General features: G+C 40.4%; 1 protein-coding gene across 3 annotated transcripts in view; it reads left to right on the top strand.

Moving 5' to 3' along the window:
- The window catches only part of KIF4A (kinesin family member 4A), a 181445-nt gene that overhangs the window by 4268 nt on the left and 157039 nt on the right, over nucleotides 1-20138 (top strand). For all 3 annotated transcript variants that reach the window (XM_079764681.1, XM_079764683.1, XM_079764682.1), the window contains 4 exons: nucleotides 8732-8922; nucleotides 10436-10528; nucleotides 13833-13999; nucleotides 14237-14331. In XM_079764681.1, coding sequence (XP_079620807.1) covers nucleotides 8732-8922; nucleotides 10436-10528; nucleotides 13833-13999; nucleotides 14237-14331 — 546 coding nt within the window. The remainder of the gene's footprint in view (nucleotides 1-8731; nucleotides 8923-10435; nucleotides 10529-13832; nucleotides 14000-14236; nucleotides 14332-20138) is intronic.

Below are 20138 nucleotides of genomic sequence, written 5' to 3' on the forward strand. Positions count from 1 at the left end.
GGCAACCAGGCCGGCAGAGGAGTTAATGAGGGACGACCAAACGACTGAACAGCAGGCTGCATGGGGCGTCCAGGCCGGCAGGGGGGGGGCAGTTAGGGACGACCAGGCTGGCAGAGGGGGGCAGTTAGGGACGACCAGGCTGGCAGAGGGGGGCAATTGGAGGTGACCAGGCTGGCGGGGGGGGCACTAAGGGGCAATCAGGCAGGCAGGCAGGTGAGCAGTTAGGAGCCAGCGGTCCCAGATTGTGAGAGGGATGTCCGAGGGGTCCCAGATTGGAGAGTGTGCAGGCAGGGCTGAGGGAACACCCCGCCCCGTGCATGAATTTCATGCACAGGGCCTCTAGTGTTTTCATATGTCTCTTGGCTTTCCTTATGTCCTCTTTTGAAAAGTACCTATTTAGGTCTGTTGCCCATTTTTTGATTGGATTGTTTATCTTCCTTTTCTTAACCCTTTCTACTCGCTTGCTTTTTTCTCGATTCCTTTATTCTACTCGGGATTTAATTTTTTAAATACCCTAGATTTTACAAAGCGCGGCAGGCGAATAAAAAACTGGAGTTTCTTTTCATACAAACTTATTTATTTGGATTTTTTATATTTCAAATTATTGGTACATTCAAAGAGTATAAAAAGAGCTGCTACCAATGCTAACCCTGTCGAGTCACACTCGACATCCGAGTGCAAAAGGTTAAGTTGTATGAGTTCCCTGTAAATGTTGGAGATTAAACCCTTACTAGAGATAACATTGACAAATATGTTTTCTCATGCAGTACGCTTTCTTGTTGTTTTGTTGATGGTTTGTTTTGCTATGCAGAAGCTTTTTATTTTGATGTAGTCCATTTGTTTATTTTCTCTTTAGTTTCCATTGCCCTAGGAGCTGTATCGAAGAAGATATTGCTTTGGCATATGTCTGAGATTTTGCTGCCTGTGGATTCCTCTAAGGTTTTTATGGTTTCCCGTCTTTCGTTTAAGTCCTTTATCCAATTTGAGTTTATTTTTGTGTATGATGTAAGTTGGTGGTCTAGTTTCATTTTTTGCATGTATCTGTTCAATTTTCCCAACACCATTTATTGAAGAGACTGTCTTGACTCCATTGTATGCTCTTGTCTCCTTTGTCAAATATTAATTGAGCATAGTGGTTTGGGTCGATTTCTGGGTTCTCTATTCTATTCCATTAGTTTATATGTCTGTTCTTGTGCCAGTACCAGGCAGTTTTGAGAACCGTGGCTTTGTAATACAGCTTGAAATCTGGTATTGAGATCCCACCTACTTTGTTCTTCTTTTCAGGATTGCTGCAGCTATTCGGGGTCTTTTTTTATTCTAGATGAATTTTTGGAGAGTTCATTCTAGGTCTGTGAAATATGCCATTGATATTTTAATGGAGAGTGCATTGAATCTATAGATTGCTTGGGTAGTATGGACATTTTAATGAGATTGATTCTACCAATCCATGAACATGGTACATTCTTCCATCTGTTTATGTCTTCCTCTATCTCTTTTTTCAGTGTCCTTTAGTTTTCCTTGTATAGGTCTTTTACCTCCTTAGTTAAGTTTATTCCTAGGTTTCTTAATTTTTTTGGTGTAATGGTAAATGGGATTATTTTAATCTCTCATTCTGTAAGTTTACTATTGGTATATAAAAATGCCATAGATTTCTTGGCGTTAATTTTGTATCCTGCTACATTGCCAAATTCATTTATTAAGTCTAGTAATTTTTTGAAGGATTCTTTACGGTTTTCTATGTACATTATCATGTCATCTGCGAATAATTACAGTTTTGCATCTTCTTTTCCAATTTGGATACCTTTTATTTCTTCTTCTTGTCTAATTGCTATGGCTAGCACTTCCAGTACTGTATTGAACAGGAGTGGTGAGAGTGGGCATCCCTGTCTTGTTCCTGTTCTTAGGAGAAATGGTTTTAGTTTTTGTCCATTGAGTATGATGTTGGCTGTAGGTTTGTCATATAAGGCTTTTATTATGTTGAGGTATGATTCCTCTATTCCCACTTTGCTGAGGGTTTTTATCAAGAAAGGGTGTTGGATTTTGTCAAATGCTTTTTCTGCATCAATTGATAATGACTATGTGGTTTTTAACTCTCAATTGTTTATGTGATGTGTCACATTTATTGATTTGCCAATATTGTACCATCCTTACATCCCCGGGATAAATCCTACTTGGTCATGGTGTATGATCTTTCGGATGTAATGCTGGATCCGATTTGCTAGAATTTTGTTGAGGATTTTGGCATCTGTGTTCATGAGGGTATTGGCCTGTAATTCATTTCCTTTGTGTTGTCTTTTATCTGGTTTTGGTATTATGGTGATGCTGGCTTCATAGAATGAGCTTGGAAGTGTTCCTTCCTCTTGAGTTTTTTGGAATAGTCTGAGGAGAATAGGTTTTAGTTTTCTTTGAATGTTTGGTGAAACTCCCCTGTGAAGCTGTCTGGCCCTGGGCTTTTGTTTGCTGGAAGCATTTTGATGACTGCTTCCATTTCCTCCATAGTTATCAGCCTATTGAGATTTTTATATTCTTCCTGATTGAGTTTTGGAAGGTTGTATTTTTCTAGGCATATGTCTATTTCCTTTAGGTTCTCTAGTTTGTTGGAATGGAGTTGTTCATAGCATTTGTTAACAATCCTTTGCATATCTGTGGGGTCTGTTGTTATTTCACCTCTTTCATTCTGATTTTGTTTATTTGGGTCCTCTCTCTTTGCTTCTTGGAGAGCCTAGCTAGAGGTTCATCAATCTTGTTAATCTTTTAAAAGAACAAGCTAGTGGTTTCATTGATCTTTTGTATTGTTTTGTTGTTGTTTTTTTGTCTCTATGTCATTTATTTCCACTCTGATCTTTATTATCTCCTTCCTTCTGCTCACTCTGGACTTTTCTTGTTGCTCTCTTTCTGTTTCTTTAAGTTGTAGAGTTAGATGATTTATTACCATTTTTTTCTTGTATTTTTTTGAAGGAGGCCTGTAGAGCCATAAACTTCCCTCTCAGGACTGCTTTCACTGTGTCCCATAGATTTTGGATTGTTATGCTTTCATTGTCATTTGTTTCCAGGATGTTTTCAATTTCTTCTTTGATCTCTTTGGTAATGCAATCATTGTTTAATAGTATGCTATTTAGCTTCCAAGTGTTCGAATATTTTTTATTGTTTTTATTGTAGTTTATTTCTAATATTATGCTATTGTGGTCAGAGAAGATGCTTGATATGATTTCAATCTTCTTGAATATGGAGAGACTTTGCCTGTGACCCAATATTTGGTCTATCTTTGAAAATGTCCCTTATGCACTTGAGAAGAACATAATATTCTGTGGCTTTGTGATGAAATGTTCTGAAGATGTCATTTAAGTCCATCTGATCTAGTGAGTCATTTAGGATTGTTGTTTCTTTGCTGTTATTTTTGTCTAGAGGATTTTTCCAGTGATGTCAGTGGTATATTAAAGTCCCCTACTATGATTGTATTATTGTCAATCTCTCCCTTGTTATCTTTGAGGAGTTTTTTTCTGTATTTGGGTGCTCCTGCATCGGATGTGTATATGTTTTCCAGGTTTATGTACTCTGTTGTATCGATCCCTAAGTATTATGAAGTGGCCTTCTTTATCTCTTGATATGGCCTTCACTTTGAGGTCTATTTTGTCAGATATAAGTATTGCTACCCCAGCTTTTTTTTTTTATCATTTCCATTTGCCTGGAAGAATTTTTTTTCATCCCTTCACTTTCAGTCTATCTGAGTCCCTTGTTCTGAGGTGGATCGCTTATAGACAGCATATATATGGGTCATGTATTTTTATCCATTCAGCCACTCGATGTCTTTTGATTGGAGCATTTAGTCTGTTTACATTTAAAGTTATTATTGAAAGGTACTTGTTTGTAGCCTTTTTCATTTTTTGTGCCTGTGTTCCTACTTCCCTTTTTATTCTCTTTATACCAGTCCCTTTAGCATTTCTTGCATTGGTGGTGATAAACTCCCTTAGCCTTTTTTTGTCTGTGAAGCTCCTTATTTCCCCTTCAATTTTGAATGATAGCCTTGCTGGATAGAGTATTCTTGGATTCAGTCCCTGCTTTGCATCACTTTGTGTACTCCCTTCCATTTCTTTCTTGCCTGATGCATTTCTGTTGAGAAATTATTTCATAATCTAATGGGACATCCCTTGCATGTAACTTTTTGTCTCTCTCTTGCAGCCCATAAGATTCTCTCTTTGTCCTGAACGTTTGCCATCATAATTACGACCTTTCTTGGTGTGAGTCTTTTTGGGTTCATCTGTTTGGGACTCTCTGTGCTTGTGTGATTTTTTTCCTCCCCACATCATGGAAGTTTTCTGACATTATTTCTTCAAATATGTTTCCTTACTCTTGTTCCTCTTCCTGTCGTTCTGGCACCCCTATTATTTGTATTTTGCTTCGTTTCATGTTGTCCCAAAGCTCCCTTAGGCTCTCCTCCTGTCTTTTAATTATTTTCTCCAATTGCAGTTCAGTTTGGGTGTGTTTTGTTTCCCTGTCTTCTAATTCGCTAATTCGGTCTTCTGCTTCTCCTAGTCTACAGTTGAAACTTTCCATGGTGTTTTGTATTGCAGCTATAGCACTCTTTATTTCTTCTTGATTCTTACATAAGTTGTTGATTTTTTCATCCATCTGGTTTATGAACTGTATGACCCTTATTCTGAATTCTTTTTCTGACATATTGCATGCCTCCATTTCTTGTGATTCCTCCTTTTCTTTTTTTTTTTGAGGGTTTCTTTTTTCTCCCCATTTTTGCTCTCACCGAAGGATCTAGGTGTCGAGTTGTGTGCGGGCTGGTCATTGGGCAACAGTGCCTCCTCAGGCAGCACCTGCTTCTTGGGCGGTCACGGCAGCAGCTGCTCCTCAATTGGCAATGGCTCCTCTGGTGGGCGCTGTTTGTGTGGCTGCTTGCAGCAGTCGTGGCTCCTCTGGCTGACGGGGGTGGGCTGCTCATGAGGCTGCTGCTCCTTTGATGGGGCGGGCTGCTCATGTGGCTGCTGCTCCTCTGACAGGGGCATCCTGTTTGCAGGGATGATGCTCCTCATACAGGGGCAGGCTGCTAGCAAGGCTTCTGCTCCTCAGATGGGGGCCAGCTGTGTGAGGCTGCTACTTCTCGGATGGGGGCAGGTTGCTTGCTGGGCTGCTGCTCCTCAGATGGGGCCTGGCTGCTCATGTGGCTGCTGCTCCTTGGACGGGGGCGGGCAGGCTGCTTGTAGGGCTGCTGCTCCTTGGACAGGGGTGGGCTGTGTGGGGCTGCTGCTCCTTTGACGGGGGCAGGCCACGTGAGGCTGCTGCTTTTCATATGGGGCTGGGCTGCTCACGGTCTTGCTGCTCTTTGGATGGGTTCAAGATGCCCACATGGCTGCTGCTCCTCGCACGGGGGTGGGCTGCTTGCGTAGCTGCTGCACACATGGTCACAGTGCCCTGGGCTAAAGTGATAAGCCGGCCAGAGCAGACTGCACTTTGGAACTCACAGGAGCCTATGGCCGGGGTGGTGGAGTCTCAGTGACCATGGGACCGCAGCCGAGGAAGCAGTTTCCCAGCTGGGGTGTCTGTATAGACCCGGATGGTGTCTGAGGGCACCCTGGGTGGAGGTGAGGCTGGGCTCCCAGTCACAGCAGCTCTCCCCTTCAATGTGGCGTGGCCTCTGTGGTAGAGCCAGCCCCCCGCCCCCGGGAGTGTTTGCAATGGTAGCAGAGGCTGCCTTTGTAGGTGAGTTCGATTTGCCTGCCCCCATAGGTCTTGCGGGATCAAACTGTCCCTCACTCACGTACACACACACACACACACCCACACACATCCAAACACTCCCCTTTTGCTCCCTCACTCACGCTCTCTCCCTCACTGCCGCCATCTTCCTGTCTCTGTAGTTGGGTCTGGAGTGTTACTGACCCATTTGTGGATGGAGTCTCCTTTCCGGGTGTCTGGTTATGTGGCCCACTCTCTACCACATTGACCAAACAGGACAAAATGCAATTAGAGAAGACACGACACAAAGGAAACAAAACACGAATGTACTCATGACACCAATAACCCCAATATAAGTGACCACCAGAGAAAAGAGAATTAGGGGAGAGAAAAGAGAACACAAATGATATCAAGGAGAGAATAAATGGTAAGAGAGAAAAGAATAAGAAAAAGGAACAGAGGGAAAAAACATATATATACTGAGTGGCCAGATTATTATCTCTGAACGCATAATAATCTGGCGCATAAATATATATATATATATATATATATATATATATATATATATATATATATATATATTAGAGGCCCAGTGCATGAATTTGTGCATGGGTGGGGTCCGGCCAGCCTGGCCAGGGGGAGGGGACATGTGCGGTTGGCTGGCCTGCCTGCTGGTCGAACTCCTGGTCATGGGGACAATTTGCATATTAGCCTTTTATTATATAGGATATACACTGAGTGGCCAGATTATTATGCGTTCAGAGATCATAATAATCTGGCCACTCAGTGTGTGTGTTTGTGTGTGTGTGTGTGTGTGTATACATATATACATATATATGGAGAAAACACCACAGAACAAATAGATAAACCAAAAAATGCAAACACCAAAGACCCAGAAAAGAGGGTGGGGGCAGAATCTATAGAGGCCGAGCTTATATACAGAAAGTAAGGTTAAGGAATTGGATGAATATGGGGAGGACCTTAGTTCAGTATAGAGGAAATAGAAAGAGGATGAGTGGATAAGAAGAAAGAGAAAGGAAAGGAGAAAAAAATACTTAAAAAATAGGTTAAAATATAAAAATAAAAAAATAGAATGAAGAAAAAATAATGCGAGAAAAAATAAAAATGAAACGAAAAAAGGAAATACAGAAAAAAAGAGATAACAAAATAATAGTAAAACACAATAAAAATGAAAAATTTAAGTGTCATTCTTTTCCACCACGTTTTAATGCCCCGTGGGGGCTGGTTTAAGATCCCACAGTTCTGTACTGTCTGCCACTTCTCAGTTTCCTGTTAGATTGTTGAAGTTCCAAGTGGTCCACCGCTCCTCTGTTTGTGTCTATATCCACAGCCTTGACCGCCAGCTGGCAGGATCAATCTTCCCACTTAGCCTATCTTCCCACTTTCAATCTTAAATCTCTCAAGCGGCTGTTTCTGACAGGGCTATAGGTGGAGAGGTTTCTGTATGGCTTTCCGGGACTGAACAGCCTTTCTTCACGCCAGTCCCTGAGGGCTCTCAAGGACTATTTAGATTATTTTTTGTATCCTTTGTACCGCTCAGGCTGTAGTCTGGGTATGGCTGTATTGGTTGCCTGGAGACTGCAAGGAGGGGCTATCTCTTCAGGAGAAAATGGCTGCTTAGGGCTCACGTGTCAGGTATGTCTCAGTGCCAGACTCCCAGCCATCTCTCCCCGACCTGCTCTTCTCCCGAGCCTCTCCCCAGACTCCACAAGTTCACACCTCAGCCACGGTGTTTGTATTTGAAAGGTCATATGAGCTTGGTTTAGTGAATAAAAGTGAAGACCAAAAAGAGGGGAAAGAGCTGCGCCACTGTGAGTTTATCTCCCCCCGGCATGGCACGGCTTGGGCAGTTGTTCAGGCTGCCCCCTCCAGGCTCAGCCTCTCGTGGCTGTGGGCTTAGATCTAGAATCCCCTGCCGCCAGCAGCCCTGTGAACTTCCTTTCCACAGTCAGATGTTACGCCTGTCCCCAGGGATGTGGCATTGGTACTGTGCAGCTTCCTTCTGACTCTCTGGACTCAGGTCTTGCAATTCTCTCCAGCCCAGATCTCTGATTTTACCATTCTCCAGGCATCCTCTGCCCTTCCCGGCTATGAATTGTCTCACCAGCTGTGTCTACTTCACCAATTCGCGGTGGATGTTATTTGATTTAGTTGCTCCTTCTATCTGCTCCAGGACAAGGCTCGGGACATGTCTGCCTATTCCTCCGCCATTTTGTCTCCTCAATTTAACATTTTATGATTTTTCAGTATATTAAGATCTTCATTTATACAAAGAACTTCTTTCAGAAAAAAAGCAAAGGGTACATATCCAATTGAATCATACTTAAAAAGATGACATTTTTATGAGGAGCCTGATAATATGGTCCAGATACAGTCTGAGAGTTCAGATAAGGATTAGATGCTTTCATTGATTGTTAAAAGCAACTTTGCCCTTGCCAGTTTGGCTTGGTGATTAGAGTATCAGGCCTTGCACCAAAGGGTTTCGGGTTCGATTCCTGGTCAAGGGCACGTACCTGGATTGCAGGTTCCTCCCTCCCTCCCACTCTCTAATAAAAGCAATGGTAAAAATATCCTTAAGTGAGTATTAACAAAATGACGGCTATTAATCAAATAAATACAAGTTTGAATTCCTTCTATTTATATAGCTTCTAAGACTTTAGTTCCCATAATTTATAATTGCTTGAAGTAGATAGAAAGTAAAATTATAAAACTCTGGCTCTTTGACAGTGACTTGGCCATCTTCATGATCTCAGTCATATCTTTAAGTGTTTTACTTCCTATCTTTTAAAGGCTATCAAGAGGGGCACACATTTTGGGTTTGGTATTTTTCTTCTTTGCTTATTTGGAGCAGTGCAAATTCATGACACCCATATAGGTTTTCTCTGTGTTTGCTACTCATGAGTGAGTCCCTTGTCTTAAGAGAGCAGTCTCAATTTTGTAACAAGCAATCACTGAAGGAAATGGAATATATTGATTGGATGAAAATTTTTGAGTATCACCATGCATGTGGCTTCTGTTTTGCCAGGGTACAATGCAACCATCCTGGCCTATGGACAGACTGGCTCTGGAAAAACCTATTCAATGGGAAGTGCATACACTACAGAGCAAGAGAATGAACCAACAGTTGGGGTCATCCCTAGGGTAATACGACTGCTCTTCAAAGAAATTGCTAAGAAGAGTGACTTTGAATTTACTCTGAAAGTGTCATACTTAGAGGTAAATGATTTATCTTTAATTATTCTGAGTTTAAATTTATCTTTGAGTAGAAAAATAAATCCTAATCAGGTTTTTCCTGGCATGACTCAAATTAATAAATTGCATTTTTAGTAAATCACATTTTTATAAATTGATAGGAAGAACTTACTGGCTCCGTTGGATCTGGTTTCCACCCAGTTCTTTCCTCATTGTCAGAATAGTCTGTTTAATCTGATTGTTAGAAGACTTGGCATTGCCATATAGAAAGATGATAGGAATTCTTTTAATTCCAATTTGGCCTGTAGTATGGATTCCCTATAGAGTCTGCAGAAAAATATTTGATTTCCTTTTACTGTTTTGAGGCTTAAGTGATAATTCTGCTAATTCATGAAGAATGTTACAAAATTTGGGTGACGTATTGAGTTGTATAGGTGATGATAGAGTGTGTTTATTCAAAGATATTTATTCAGTATCTACTATGTTATAGTCCCTATTCTAGGTACTTGGGTTATATCAGTGACCGAAATAGATAAAAATCCCTGCCCTTGTAGGTGTTTTCATTCTAGTGTATATCAGTATAGATTGACCAGTTATATCTAACCTTCTAACATCAAAAACACTTGTTTAGGGAACTTATGGCTTCTGGTTGGTCCCGTAGCAGTGATAACGTATCTTTAAGGAGCAATAATTAAACATATATGATTTAACCTTTTGCACTCGGATGTCGAGTGTGACTCAACATGGTTAGCATTAGAATAAAGGAATTGAGAAAAAAGCAAGTGAGTGCAAAGGGTTAAGCATGCAATTATAAATTGTATGTGAATTCTTCATCCTGAAATTGAATTTTAATAGGTATAGGAGGTTTAGAGTTGGAAGATGGGAAGTTAAAAATCATTAAAATTAGCCTTCTTGAATCTTCATTAACCCAGTTGTGGTCAAGGTAATCAAATGAAAAAATAACTTAGGAATGTTAAATAGCAGGAACAACAATACTAGCAAACAAATATAGTGCTTACTATGTGCTAATACATCCAATAATACATTATTGTTATTTGTAAGTACTAGTAAACAAATATAGTACTTACTATTTAAACACTTGTATATACTTAAAAGTTCTGGTTGTTGAAATATCGGTTGTCACTTCTCCCTTTTGCTTCCCACTTCCCACCCTCCACTAAGGGCACATTACTTACAGTATAACAAAATGGGTGAAGGTGACACTGTTATGACACCATCAAAGAATTGAATTTGGGCACTCATGTTACTTTTTGTTATGTCTGCTATTTCTAAGAGACTGTTTTAAGAGAGCAGTCTCAATTTTGTTATAGTAATGTGTGGATTCATTCTTACAAGTATCAGATGTTTGTATGTAGGTATAAAGTCCTTTTCTTAATTAAAAACATAATATGTTTGTGGTAAAAATATTTTAATGCAGAAAGTCACAATGAATTTAAAAATCATCTACGATCCCACCACCCCGAGATTACCACTGTTAACATCTTGTTTTTTACCACTTTATTTTCAACAATAACAGATTTACAATGAAGAAATCTTGGATCTTCTATGCTCATCTCGTGAGAAAGCCTCTCAAATAAATATACGAGAGGATCCTAAGGAAGGCATAAAGGTATGTGTGTTGTTGTTATTGTTATTATTTAAAAACGTTGCTCACTACTAAAATTAACATCCCTTTTATTTACCACTGTGGTTTTAAATTACTACTAACATCTTTCAGATTTTGTGTGGTCCTAATTTCCTTTGTTAATCTAGAATTCCTACATGGGATCTCTTGTGGGGAGGATGTATTATCACCTTCCTGTTACCTCTTCAAAGAATGCTAATATCAATTAAATATTTATTAACTATTTATAGAGCTCTAAGTCTGGGCTGTCCGGTTCAGTTGCCACTAGCCCCAAATGGCTATTTAAACCTAAATTAACTAAAATTGACTAACATTTAAAATTCAATCCCTTAGTTACACCAGCCACACATCAGGGTTTAATAGTTACATGTGGCTAGTAGCTATAGTATTGGACAGCACAGATACAGAACTTATCCATGGTCAGAAAAGTCTGTTGGACAACACTAGAATAGACATTGTGCTAGGGTCTGGGATGATATTTAAAAATTAAAAAGTTAAATAATATAAAGTTTTTCAAATTCATAAGTACCTTAGGAAAAAAGCAATTACTTATTTGAGAGGTTTCTGTCACACGGTGTAAATGCAGGATGTGGAGATATAGCTGAACAGAAAATTTGAGGCAAGGTTGGGAGTTTTGTATCTGGGAGTGAGCCAAATCCAGAAGCCAGTGTTGAAAACAGGCAGAGCTTGGGTCTAGCACCAATTTGAGTATTCAGGCTTGGGAGACTCTGAGGCTAGAATAGATGAGAATAGGTAGTATAGACATGGGAAAGGTTGGTAAAATAATAGTTTACCCATCTTTCTCTCCTTTCACTCTTCCCTGCACAGAAAATTGAAGGTTTAGGGTACAGGTGCCTGAGGGGCAGATGCTTGTGCTTCTGTGTTTTTTTCCCCCTTTTGAGTCCTTAAGCCATTAGCCAAGTGCTAAAGCAAGGCTTAAAGAATCAGACATATTTGAAAGCCTGATAAGCTTGGAATATAGGGGATAGATTTGGATAGTGGGGATAAACCTGGACAAAATGCATGCTATCACCAAAAATAATGTTTGGTAGAGAGCTAGCTCTTGATTGGATTCCAAGATATTTTATATGCCCCATGCTAAAACAGGAATTAAATGCCAAGCATTATTTGAAGTGAAATTTGCAATACAAAGATGTGTAGATTTTGGACTCAAATTGGGGCGCGTAAGGACAAGTTTGTAAATACTTTTCAGATGGGATGAATGGACCGTAAGTCAGTAGAGAAAATAAGGGTATTCTTGTAGTAAAGAATAGGTTAAGCAAGAAAGTAGAAAATATACTCCTAGGGGTAATAAGAATAGACCAGTCAGTCTGAATTCAGGAATATGGGTTGGGAAGTAATATGAGATATGTTAGGAGCAGATTAGGAGTCCAGGTTAAAGAATTTAGTTTCTATTCCTATGAATATTGTATAAGCTATTTAATACTTCTGAATGAAGGTTTGCTGTTGCTACTTTTACCAATTCTTTATCTTAATGTGTTTATCTCTCTAGCTAAGTTAGCTCCTGGATGTTATCCTCATTATCTAGCACAAGGCTTTGTAGTTTGATAAATTTTTAGGAAACAAGGTTTTTAGGAAGACTAAACAGACATGGATTGAAAAGGAGAAAGACTAGGATGAGAAAAGCCAATTTGGAAAACTGCCTTATTTTCCCGGCATGAGGTAATATAGGCCTGGACTAGGCAAGTATAAAGGAAAAGGAAGCAGTGGGTTCAAAAGAAGGACTAAGGAAAAAAAAGAATGACTAAGAGTTGGTGATAGATGAGATATGGAGGAATTGAAGATAAAGCTGAGGTTTTGAGAATACAGATATTAATAGAAATGGAGAAGGAGTGGATAGAATCAGTATTGGTGGGAGGAAGATGAGTTTGATTTATAATTTACTGATTTCAAAGTAAGTAGCAGACAATTATAAACAGAAGACTAGAAATTAGGGTACCAATGTAGATTTGGGAGCTATCTATAATAATAAAAGTGTAATATGCTAATTAGACTGGACGTCCTTCTGGACAAAGCCGGGGCTGCAAGGGAAGCCCAGGTCCCGGGTGCCTGCCAGCGGCCGGAGGGAAGCCAGGGTCCAGGTGCCAGAGGGAAGCCGGTGCTGGCAGCCGGGGGAAAGAAGGCCTATTCTTGCACAAATTTCGTGCATCAGGCCTCTAGTATATATATAAAAGCCAAACAATGGAACAACCAGTTGCTATGATACGCACTGTGGTGGCTAACCGGCCCCATCCAGGCCCCAATCACCCACCCCTAACCTTCCGCGGCCCCTCCCCACGGCCAGCCCCACCCCCGATTGACCCCCCTCATCCCCTTTGGGGGCAGGGCCGCTGACCAACCTCCTGCAGCCCCTCCCCTGCGCCAGCCCCGCCCCAATCAGCCCCCATTGGGGCAGGCCAGCTGGACCCCACCCGTGCATGAATTCGTGCACCAGGCCTCTAGTGGGGTAATAAAATCATAGCATATTGGGGGTAGCAGGGACTTACTCTAGTTCAATCTCCAGAGGCTCCAAGAGATTTTAACTTGTATAAGCCCTTATAACTAAATATAGTACCAAGCCTAGGCCCCTGTTTTTCTGGCTTCCTAATCCAGTGAAAACTATGCCATGCATACGTTTAAAACAGATCAGAGGTGCCCTGACCAGTTTGGCTCAGTAGATAGAGCGTTGGCCTGCAGACTGTAGGGTCCCAGGTTCGATTCCCAGTCAGGGCACATGCCTGTGTTGTGGGTCCGATCCCCAGTAGGGGGTGTGCAGGAGGCAGCCAATCAGTGATTCTCTCTCATCATTGATGTTTCTATCTCCTTCTCTCTTCCTCTCTGAAATCAATAAAAAAATATATTTAAAACAACACAAAAAACAAAAACAAAAACAGATCAGAGGTATAAGGAGGAGCCTAGAGTTACATAGAAGAGAAAGTAGCAAAGAGAAATATCATTGTTGTTTGCCCTTGCTGTCCTTTGGGCCAAAGCTTACATTCACTTGGGGCTCCCTGAAAGGTATCTTATCCATTGCTACCCTAAAAATCTAGAGATCTTTTCTAGCTCTAGTATTGGCTGGCACCTTTGTTTTGGAAGCCACTAGTGGAGATTGAAGACCTTGGTTTGCAGGGATCACAATGATCAGAGTTGCTAGATAAAATCATGACTATTCCATTTATTAAGATTGTACTGGAACATCAAGACATTTTTTAAACCACCAATTCTTATATTTCTGATGAAGTATTTAAGTATGAATCATAAGGGAATTTTTTTTCCTTCTCTGAATTAGATTGTGGGACTCACTGAGAAGAATGTTTTAGTTGCCCAGGATACTGTTTCCTGTTTGGAACAGGGCAACAACTGTAGGACTGTGGCCTCCACAGCTATGAACTCCCAGTCATCCCGATCTCATGCCATCTTTACAATCTCCATAGAGCAAAGAAAGAAAAGTGACAAGTAAGTTACAATTTAAAGAGTCAAGATTTTTAATGTTAGTTCTACTGAAGTTGAATATTAGGTTGCTTCTTTAATTGATTTGACAAATATCTGACATCAATACTCTGAGGACTAGTAACCTTTGGGGCCATTTTGACTGACTTAAAGGAAAAGAAGAGCTGGCAATTCAACTTTGATACTCAGTTATCCTTAAGCTTGTGTATTATTCTCACTTGTGTCTTCCTGTCATTATCACAGGAGTAGCAGCTTTCGCTCCAAGCTGCATCTTGTAGACCTTGCTGGATCAGAAAGACAAAAGAAAACCAAGGCTGAAGGGGATCGTTTAAAAGAGGGTGAGAATAATTAAGGCCACAGTTGTGGATAAAAACTTCTAGTCCTGCTATTGGTATTGTTGGTGTTTTGACTGGATAGGTCACAATATAATAGTACCTACAATTCAAGCTTGAGGCTGATTTCAGAAATAGTTAAAAAATTGTTTCTTTCCCTTGCAGTCATTTTCTAATTTAAGTATGAGATTTGGATCTGGCCCTTGGTTTGATTTTATCTGGTCCAGGCAATTTTTTGTTATTGTTTTGTTTTGTTTTATCCCCAACTACTTATTAAAATCAATACCCTCAACTATTTACTGTTCTTCCCAGATGTTGTCACATAAACTTCATCAGCTTGGCTTCATTTAAGTTGTTGGATATACATGGTGAAACTTCTAAGGCTAGGACAACCATGGTGTTTGCTGTTAGAAACCTTCATCTAGCATGGTAATCTGCATGCTGTGGGAATAGTCTTTTAATCGATTATTAATCTACCTAACGAAAATTAACCAGCTCCTATTTCTCAGTTTTGTGCTTAAGGATCTCATAAAAGATTTCATCAAATGCCTTGCTAAATATGTCTACCATATTTCTCATAGCCACCAACTTAGTAACAATACAAAAAAGAAATAAGGATTAGCTTAAACTGACTTCTTCTTAGTGAATTCAAGTTGGCTTCTAGTGCACATTCTTCTGTTTCTATGTTACTGCAAGTAATCCATTTATAAACTAGAATATGTATCAAATATACTGGTCTGTAATTTATGGAATTAACTTTTACCTCTTTTTTGTTAATGTTGAAATTATATCTGCCCAATCTTCTTGAACATCTTTTCTTCATGATTTCTCAAAGGTCTTTGATATAGCTTCAGCACTCTCATTTGAATTACTCTTAGTTTCCTTGGCAAGAATTCATCTGGTCCAAGATGTTTGAACTTTCATTAAAGTAGTTGAGGTCTCACTACCTCTTTACTCATATTGGGCTTCAGTTCCCCCGGAACTGAGAAGGCAGAAGCAAAAGTAATAATTAAGGTATTTTACCTCTTTGTCGTTTATCAGTATTACTAGAGGCCTGGTATACGAATTCTTGCACAGGTGGGATCCCTCTGGGTGGCCTGAAGAGATCGGGCCCCAGCTCTCGCCCACAGCCCCGCAGCGCCACCTGGCACCCCGCCTTGGCCTGGCGCCACACCCTCACCTGCTCCACCATCCCTCCTGTGGGGCAATCAATTGGGGCCGGGCCCCCCACCCAGCTCCCTCAGCACCTGGGAGCCAGGTGGTGACCCTGCCCCCCCTCCACTGCTGCTGGTCACCGTCTACAGGTCAATCGGCGGGGCGATCAGGCCCCCGCTCACACCCGCCTTGGCCTAGTGCCACCCGCTCACCTGCTCCACCATCCCACCACAGTCCCACTCTGGTTGGGGCCCGTCTGGGCCAGCAGCGCCTCCACTGCCACCCACTGCCAGTGCCACATTGCCGATGCCCGCCATGTTCTGCACCGCCCACTGGTGGTCAGCGTACGTCATAGTGAGGGGTCAAACTCCTGGTCTCCCAGTCAAACGACCGCCTGAGGGATAATATGCACATTAGGCTTTTATTATATAGGATTATATAGGATACTGCTGGCACAGGACAGAGACCTATTTCTTCCTCATTCAATTTTTTGTTCTAAATGTATTCAAAAGTGCCCTTTTTGTTCTATGTTTGCACTTTGCAATTTAACCTTTTTATTTAAAGGTTCTTGTGCCACCTTTATCTTTTTTTCAGGTGTACAGTTCTGAGTTATTTTTTAATTGTTTTATTGAGATATAATTCACATAACATAAAATTCACCTATTTAAACTGTACACTTTAGTGGATTTTAGCATATTCAGTGTTGTGCAGCCACCACCATAATCTAATTTTAGAATATTTTCTTCATTTCCAAAAAGAAACTCAATACCCATAAGCAGTCACTCCCCATTCCTCCACCTTCTCTAGTCCTAGGCAACCACTAAACTATATTTCATCCTATCTAATAAAAGAGTAATATGCAAATTAACCATCACCCCGGCACACCCACAAGCCATGCCCACAAGCCAATGAGGAGCAAGGATGCAAATTAACCCAACCAAGATGGCTGCGGCCACGGTGAGAGCAGGAGGGAGGCTTGGGTTTCCCCGGCGATAGAGGAAGCCAAGCTTTCTGCACACCCTGGCCGGCCCAGGCCTCCGATTAAGGCTACAAAGTTACAATTTTAGAAGATAAATAAATCCCAACAGAAATGGCAGCAGCCAAGGAGCTGGACAGAGCAGGAGGCTAGGGTTGCCCCCAGCGAAGGAGGAAGCCAAGCTTCTGCAGCCCTGGCCTGCTTTGGCCTCTGCTTAAGGCTACAAAGTTTTTATTTATTTATTTATATAACTTTTTTTTCCTTTTCTTATTGTTTAAAGTATTACATATATTAGTACATATATCACCTTTTTTTCCCCCCATTGAACTTCCCCCAGCCTCCCCTAACCCCTGTTGCATGCCCTCATTCTAACCTTCCCCCCCAGTGTCTTGTGTCCATTGGTGTGCTTAAATGCATGCATACAAGTCCTTTGGTTGATCTCTTTCCCTCCTTCCCCAACAGTCCCCAGCCTTCCTGCTGTAATTTGACAGTCTGTTGGGTGCTTTACTGCCTCTGTATCTATATTTTTATTCATCAGGTTATAATATACTTTATTTTCCATAAATGAGTGAGATAATGTGGTATTTTTCTTTCATTGCCTGGCTTATTTCACTTAACATAATGCTCTCCAGGTCCATCCATGCTGCTGCAAATGGTAAGAATTCCTTCTTTTTTATAGCAGCGCAGTATTCCGTTGTGTAGATGTACCATAGTTTTCTAATCCACTCATCTTCTGATGGACATTTAGGCTGTTTCCAAACCTTAGCTATGGTGAATTGTGCTGCTATGAACATAGGGGTGCATATATCCTTTCTGATTGGTGTTTCTAGTTTCTTAGGATATATTCCTAGAAGTGGGATTACTGGGTCAAATGGGAGTTCCATTTTTAGTTTTTTGAGGAAACTCCATACTGTTCTCCACAGTGGCTGTACCAGTCTGCATTCCCACCAGCAGTGCACGAGGGTTCCTTTTTCTCCACATCCTTGCAAGCACTTGTCGTTTGTTGATTTGTTGATGATTGCCATTCTGACAGGTGTGAGATGGTACCACATTGTCGTTTTGATTTGCATCTCTTGGATAATTAGTGACGTTGAGCATGTTTTCATGTGTCTCTTGGCCTTCCTTCTGTCTTCTTTCAAAAACATTCTATTTAGGTCCGTTGCCCACTTTTTTATTGGATCATTTATCTTCCTTTTTTAAGTTATATAAGTTGCCTGTAGATGTTGGAGATTAAACCTTTATCAGTGATAAGATTTGCAAATATGTTCTCCCATACAGTGGGCTTTCTTGTTGTTTTGTTGATGTTTTCTTTTGCTGTGAAAAAGCTTTTTATTTTGATGTAGTCCCATTTGTTTATTTTCTCTTTAGTTTCCATTGCCCTAGGACAGTGGTCTGCAAACTACGGCTCGATAGCCACATGCAGCTCTTTGGCCCCTTGAGTGTGGCTTGTCCACAAAATATCTGTGCATTTGAAACGTACAGTGCAATTGAAACTTCGTGGCCCATGCGCATAAGTCGGTTTTCGGCTCTCAAAAGAAATTTCAATCGTTGTACTGTTGATATTTGGTTCTGTTGACTAATGAGTTTGTCAACCAATGCCCTAGGAGCAGTATCGGTGAAGAAATTGCTTCGGCATTTGTCTGAGATTTCTCTGCCTGTGGATTCCCCTAGTATTTTTATGGTTTCCTGTCTTATGTTTAAGTCCTGTATCCATTTTGAGTTTATTTTTGTGTATGGTGTAAGTTGGTGGTCTAGTTTCATTTTTTGCATGTATCTACCCCATTTTCCCAACACCATTTAATGAACAGACTGTCTTGACTCCATTGTATGTTCACGCCTTCTTTGTCAAATATTAATTGAGCATAGTGGTTTGGGTCGATATCTGGATTCTCTATTCTATTTCATTGATCTATATGTCTGTTCTTGTGCCAGTACCAGACTGTTTTGAGTACAGTGGCTTTGCAATACAGTTTGAAATCTGGTATTGAGATCCCACCTACTTTGTTCTTCTTTCTCAGGATTGCTGTGGCTATTCGGGGTCTTTTTTTATTCCAGATGAATTTTTGGAGAGTTATTTCAAGGTCTGTGAAATATGCCGTTGGTATTTTAATGGGGAGTGCATTGAATCTATAGATTTGGGTAGTATGGACATTTTAATGATGTTGTTTCTACCAATCCATGAACATGTTATGTTCTTCCATCTGTTTACGTCTTCCTCTATCTCTTTTTTCAGTGTCCTGTAGTTTTCCTTGTATAGGTCTTTTACCTCCTTTGTTAAGTTTATTCCTAGATATCTTAATTTTTTTGGTGCGATGGTAAATGGGATTGCTTTTTTAGTCTCTCTTTCTGTAAGTTCACTATTGGTGTATAGAAATGCCATAGATTTCTTGGCATTAATTTTGTATCCTGCTACATTGCCGAATTCATTTATTAAGTCTAATAGTTTTTTGATGGAGTCTTTCGGGTTTTTTTTTATGTACAATATCATGTCATCTGCAAATAATGACAGCTTTACTTGTTCTTTTCCAATTTGGAAGCCTTTTATTTCTTCTTGTCTAATTGCAATGGCTAATACTTCCAGTACTATGTCGAACAGGAGTGGTGAGAATGGGCATCCCTGTCTTGTTCCTGTTCTTAGGGGAAATGTTTTTAGTTTTTGCCCATTGAGTATGATGTTTGCTGTGGGTTTATCATATATAGCTTTTATTATGTTGAAGTATGATCCTTCTATTCCCACCTTGTTGAGAGTTTTTATCAAGAAAGGGTGTTGGATTTTGTCATTTTCTTTTTCTGCATCAATTGATATGACTATGTGATTTTTATCTCTCAATTTATGTGATGTATCACATTTATTGATTTGTGAATATTTTACCATCCTTGCATCTCTGGGATAACTCCTGCTTGGTCATAGTGTATGATCTTTCTGATGTACTGCTGGATCCGCTTTGCTAGAATTTTGTTGAGGATTTTGGCATCTGTGTTCATGAGGGATATTGGCCTGTAATTCTCTTTCATTGTGTTGTCTTTATCTGTTTTTGGTATTAGGGTGATGCTGGCTTCATAGAAGGAGCTTGGAAGTGTTCCTTCCTCTTGAATCTTTTGGAATAGTCTGAGGAGGATAGTTTTAGTTCTTCCTTGAATGTTCGGTAAAACTCCCCTGTGAAACCATCTGGCCCCGGGCTTTTGTTTTCTGGAAGCTTTTTGATGGCTGCTTTAATTTCTTCCATAGTTATCGGCCTAATGAGATATTTAGATTCTTCCTGATTGAGTTTTGAAATGTTGTATTTTTCTAGGAATATGTCCACTTCCTCTACGTTGTTCAGTTTTTTGGAATGGAGTTGTTCATGGTATTTTTTAACAATCCTTTGTATTTCTGTGGGGTCTGTTGTTATTTCTCCTCTCTCATTTTGATTTTGTTTATTTGGGTCCTCTCTCTTTCCTTCTTGGTGAGCCTGGCGAGAGGTTCATCAATCTTGTTTATCCTTTCAAAGAACTTGCTCTTGGTTTTGTTGATTTTTGTGTTGTTTCATTGGTGTCTATGTTGTTTATCTCCACTCTGATCTTTATTATTTCCTTCCTTCTGCTTACACTGGGCTTTTCTTGTTGCTGTGTTTGTAACTCTTTGAGTAGTAGAGTTAGGTAGTTTATTACCATTTTTTCTTGTTTTTTTCAGTAGGCTTTT

The sequence above is a fragment of the Cnephaeus nilssonii genome (genome assembly GCF_951640355.1).
Source record: "Cnephaeus nilssonii genome assembly, chromosome: X".
Classification (NCBI taxonomy): domain Eukaryota; kingdom Metazoa; phylum Chordata; class Mammalia; order Chiroptera; family Vespertilionidae; genus Cnephaeus; species Cnephaeus nilssonii.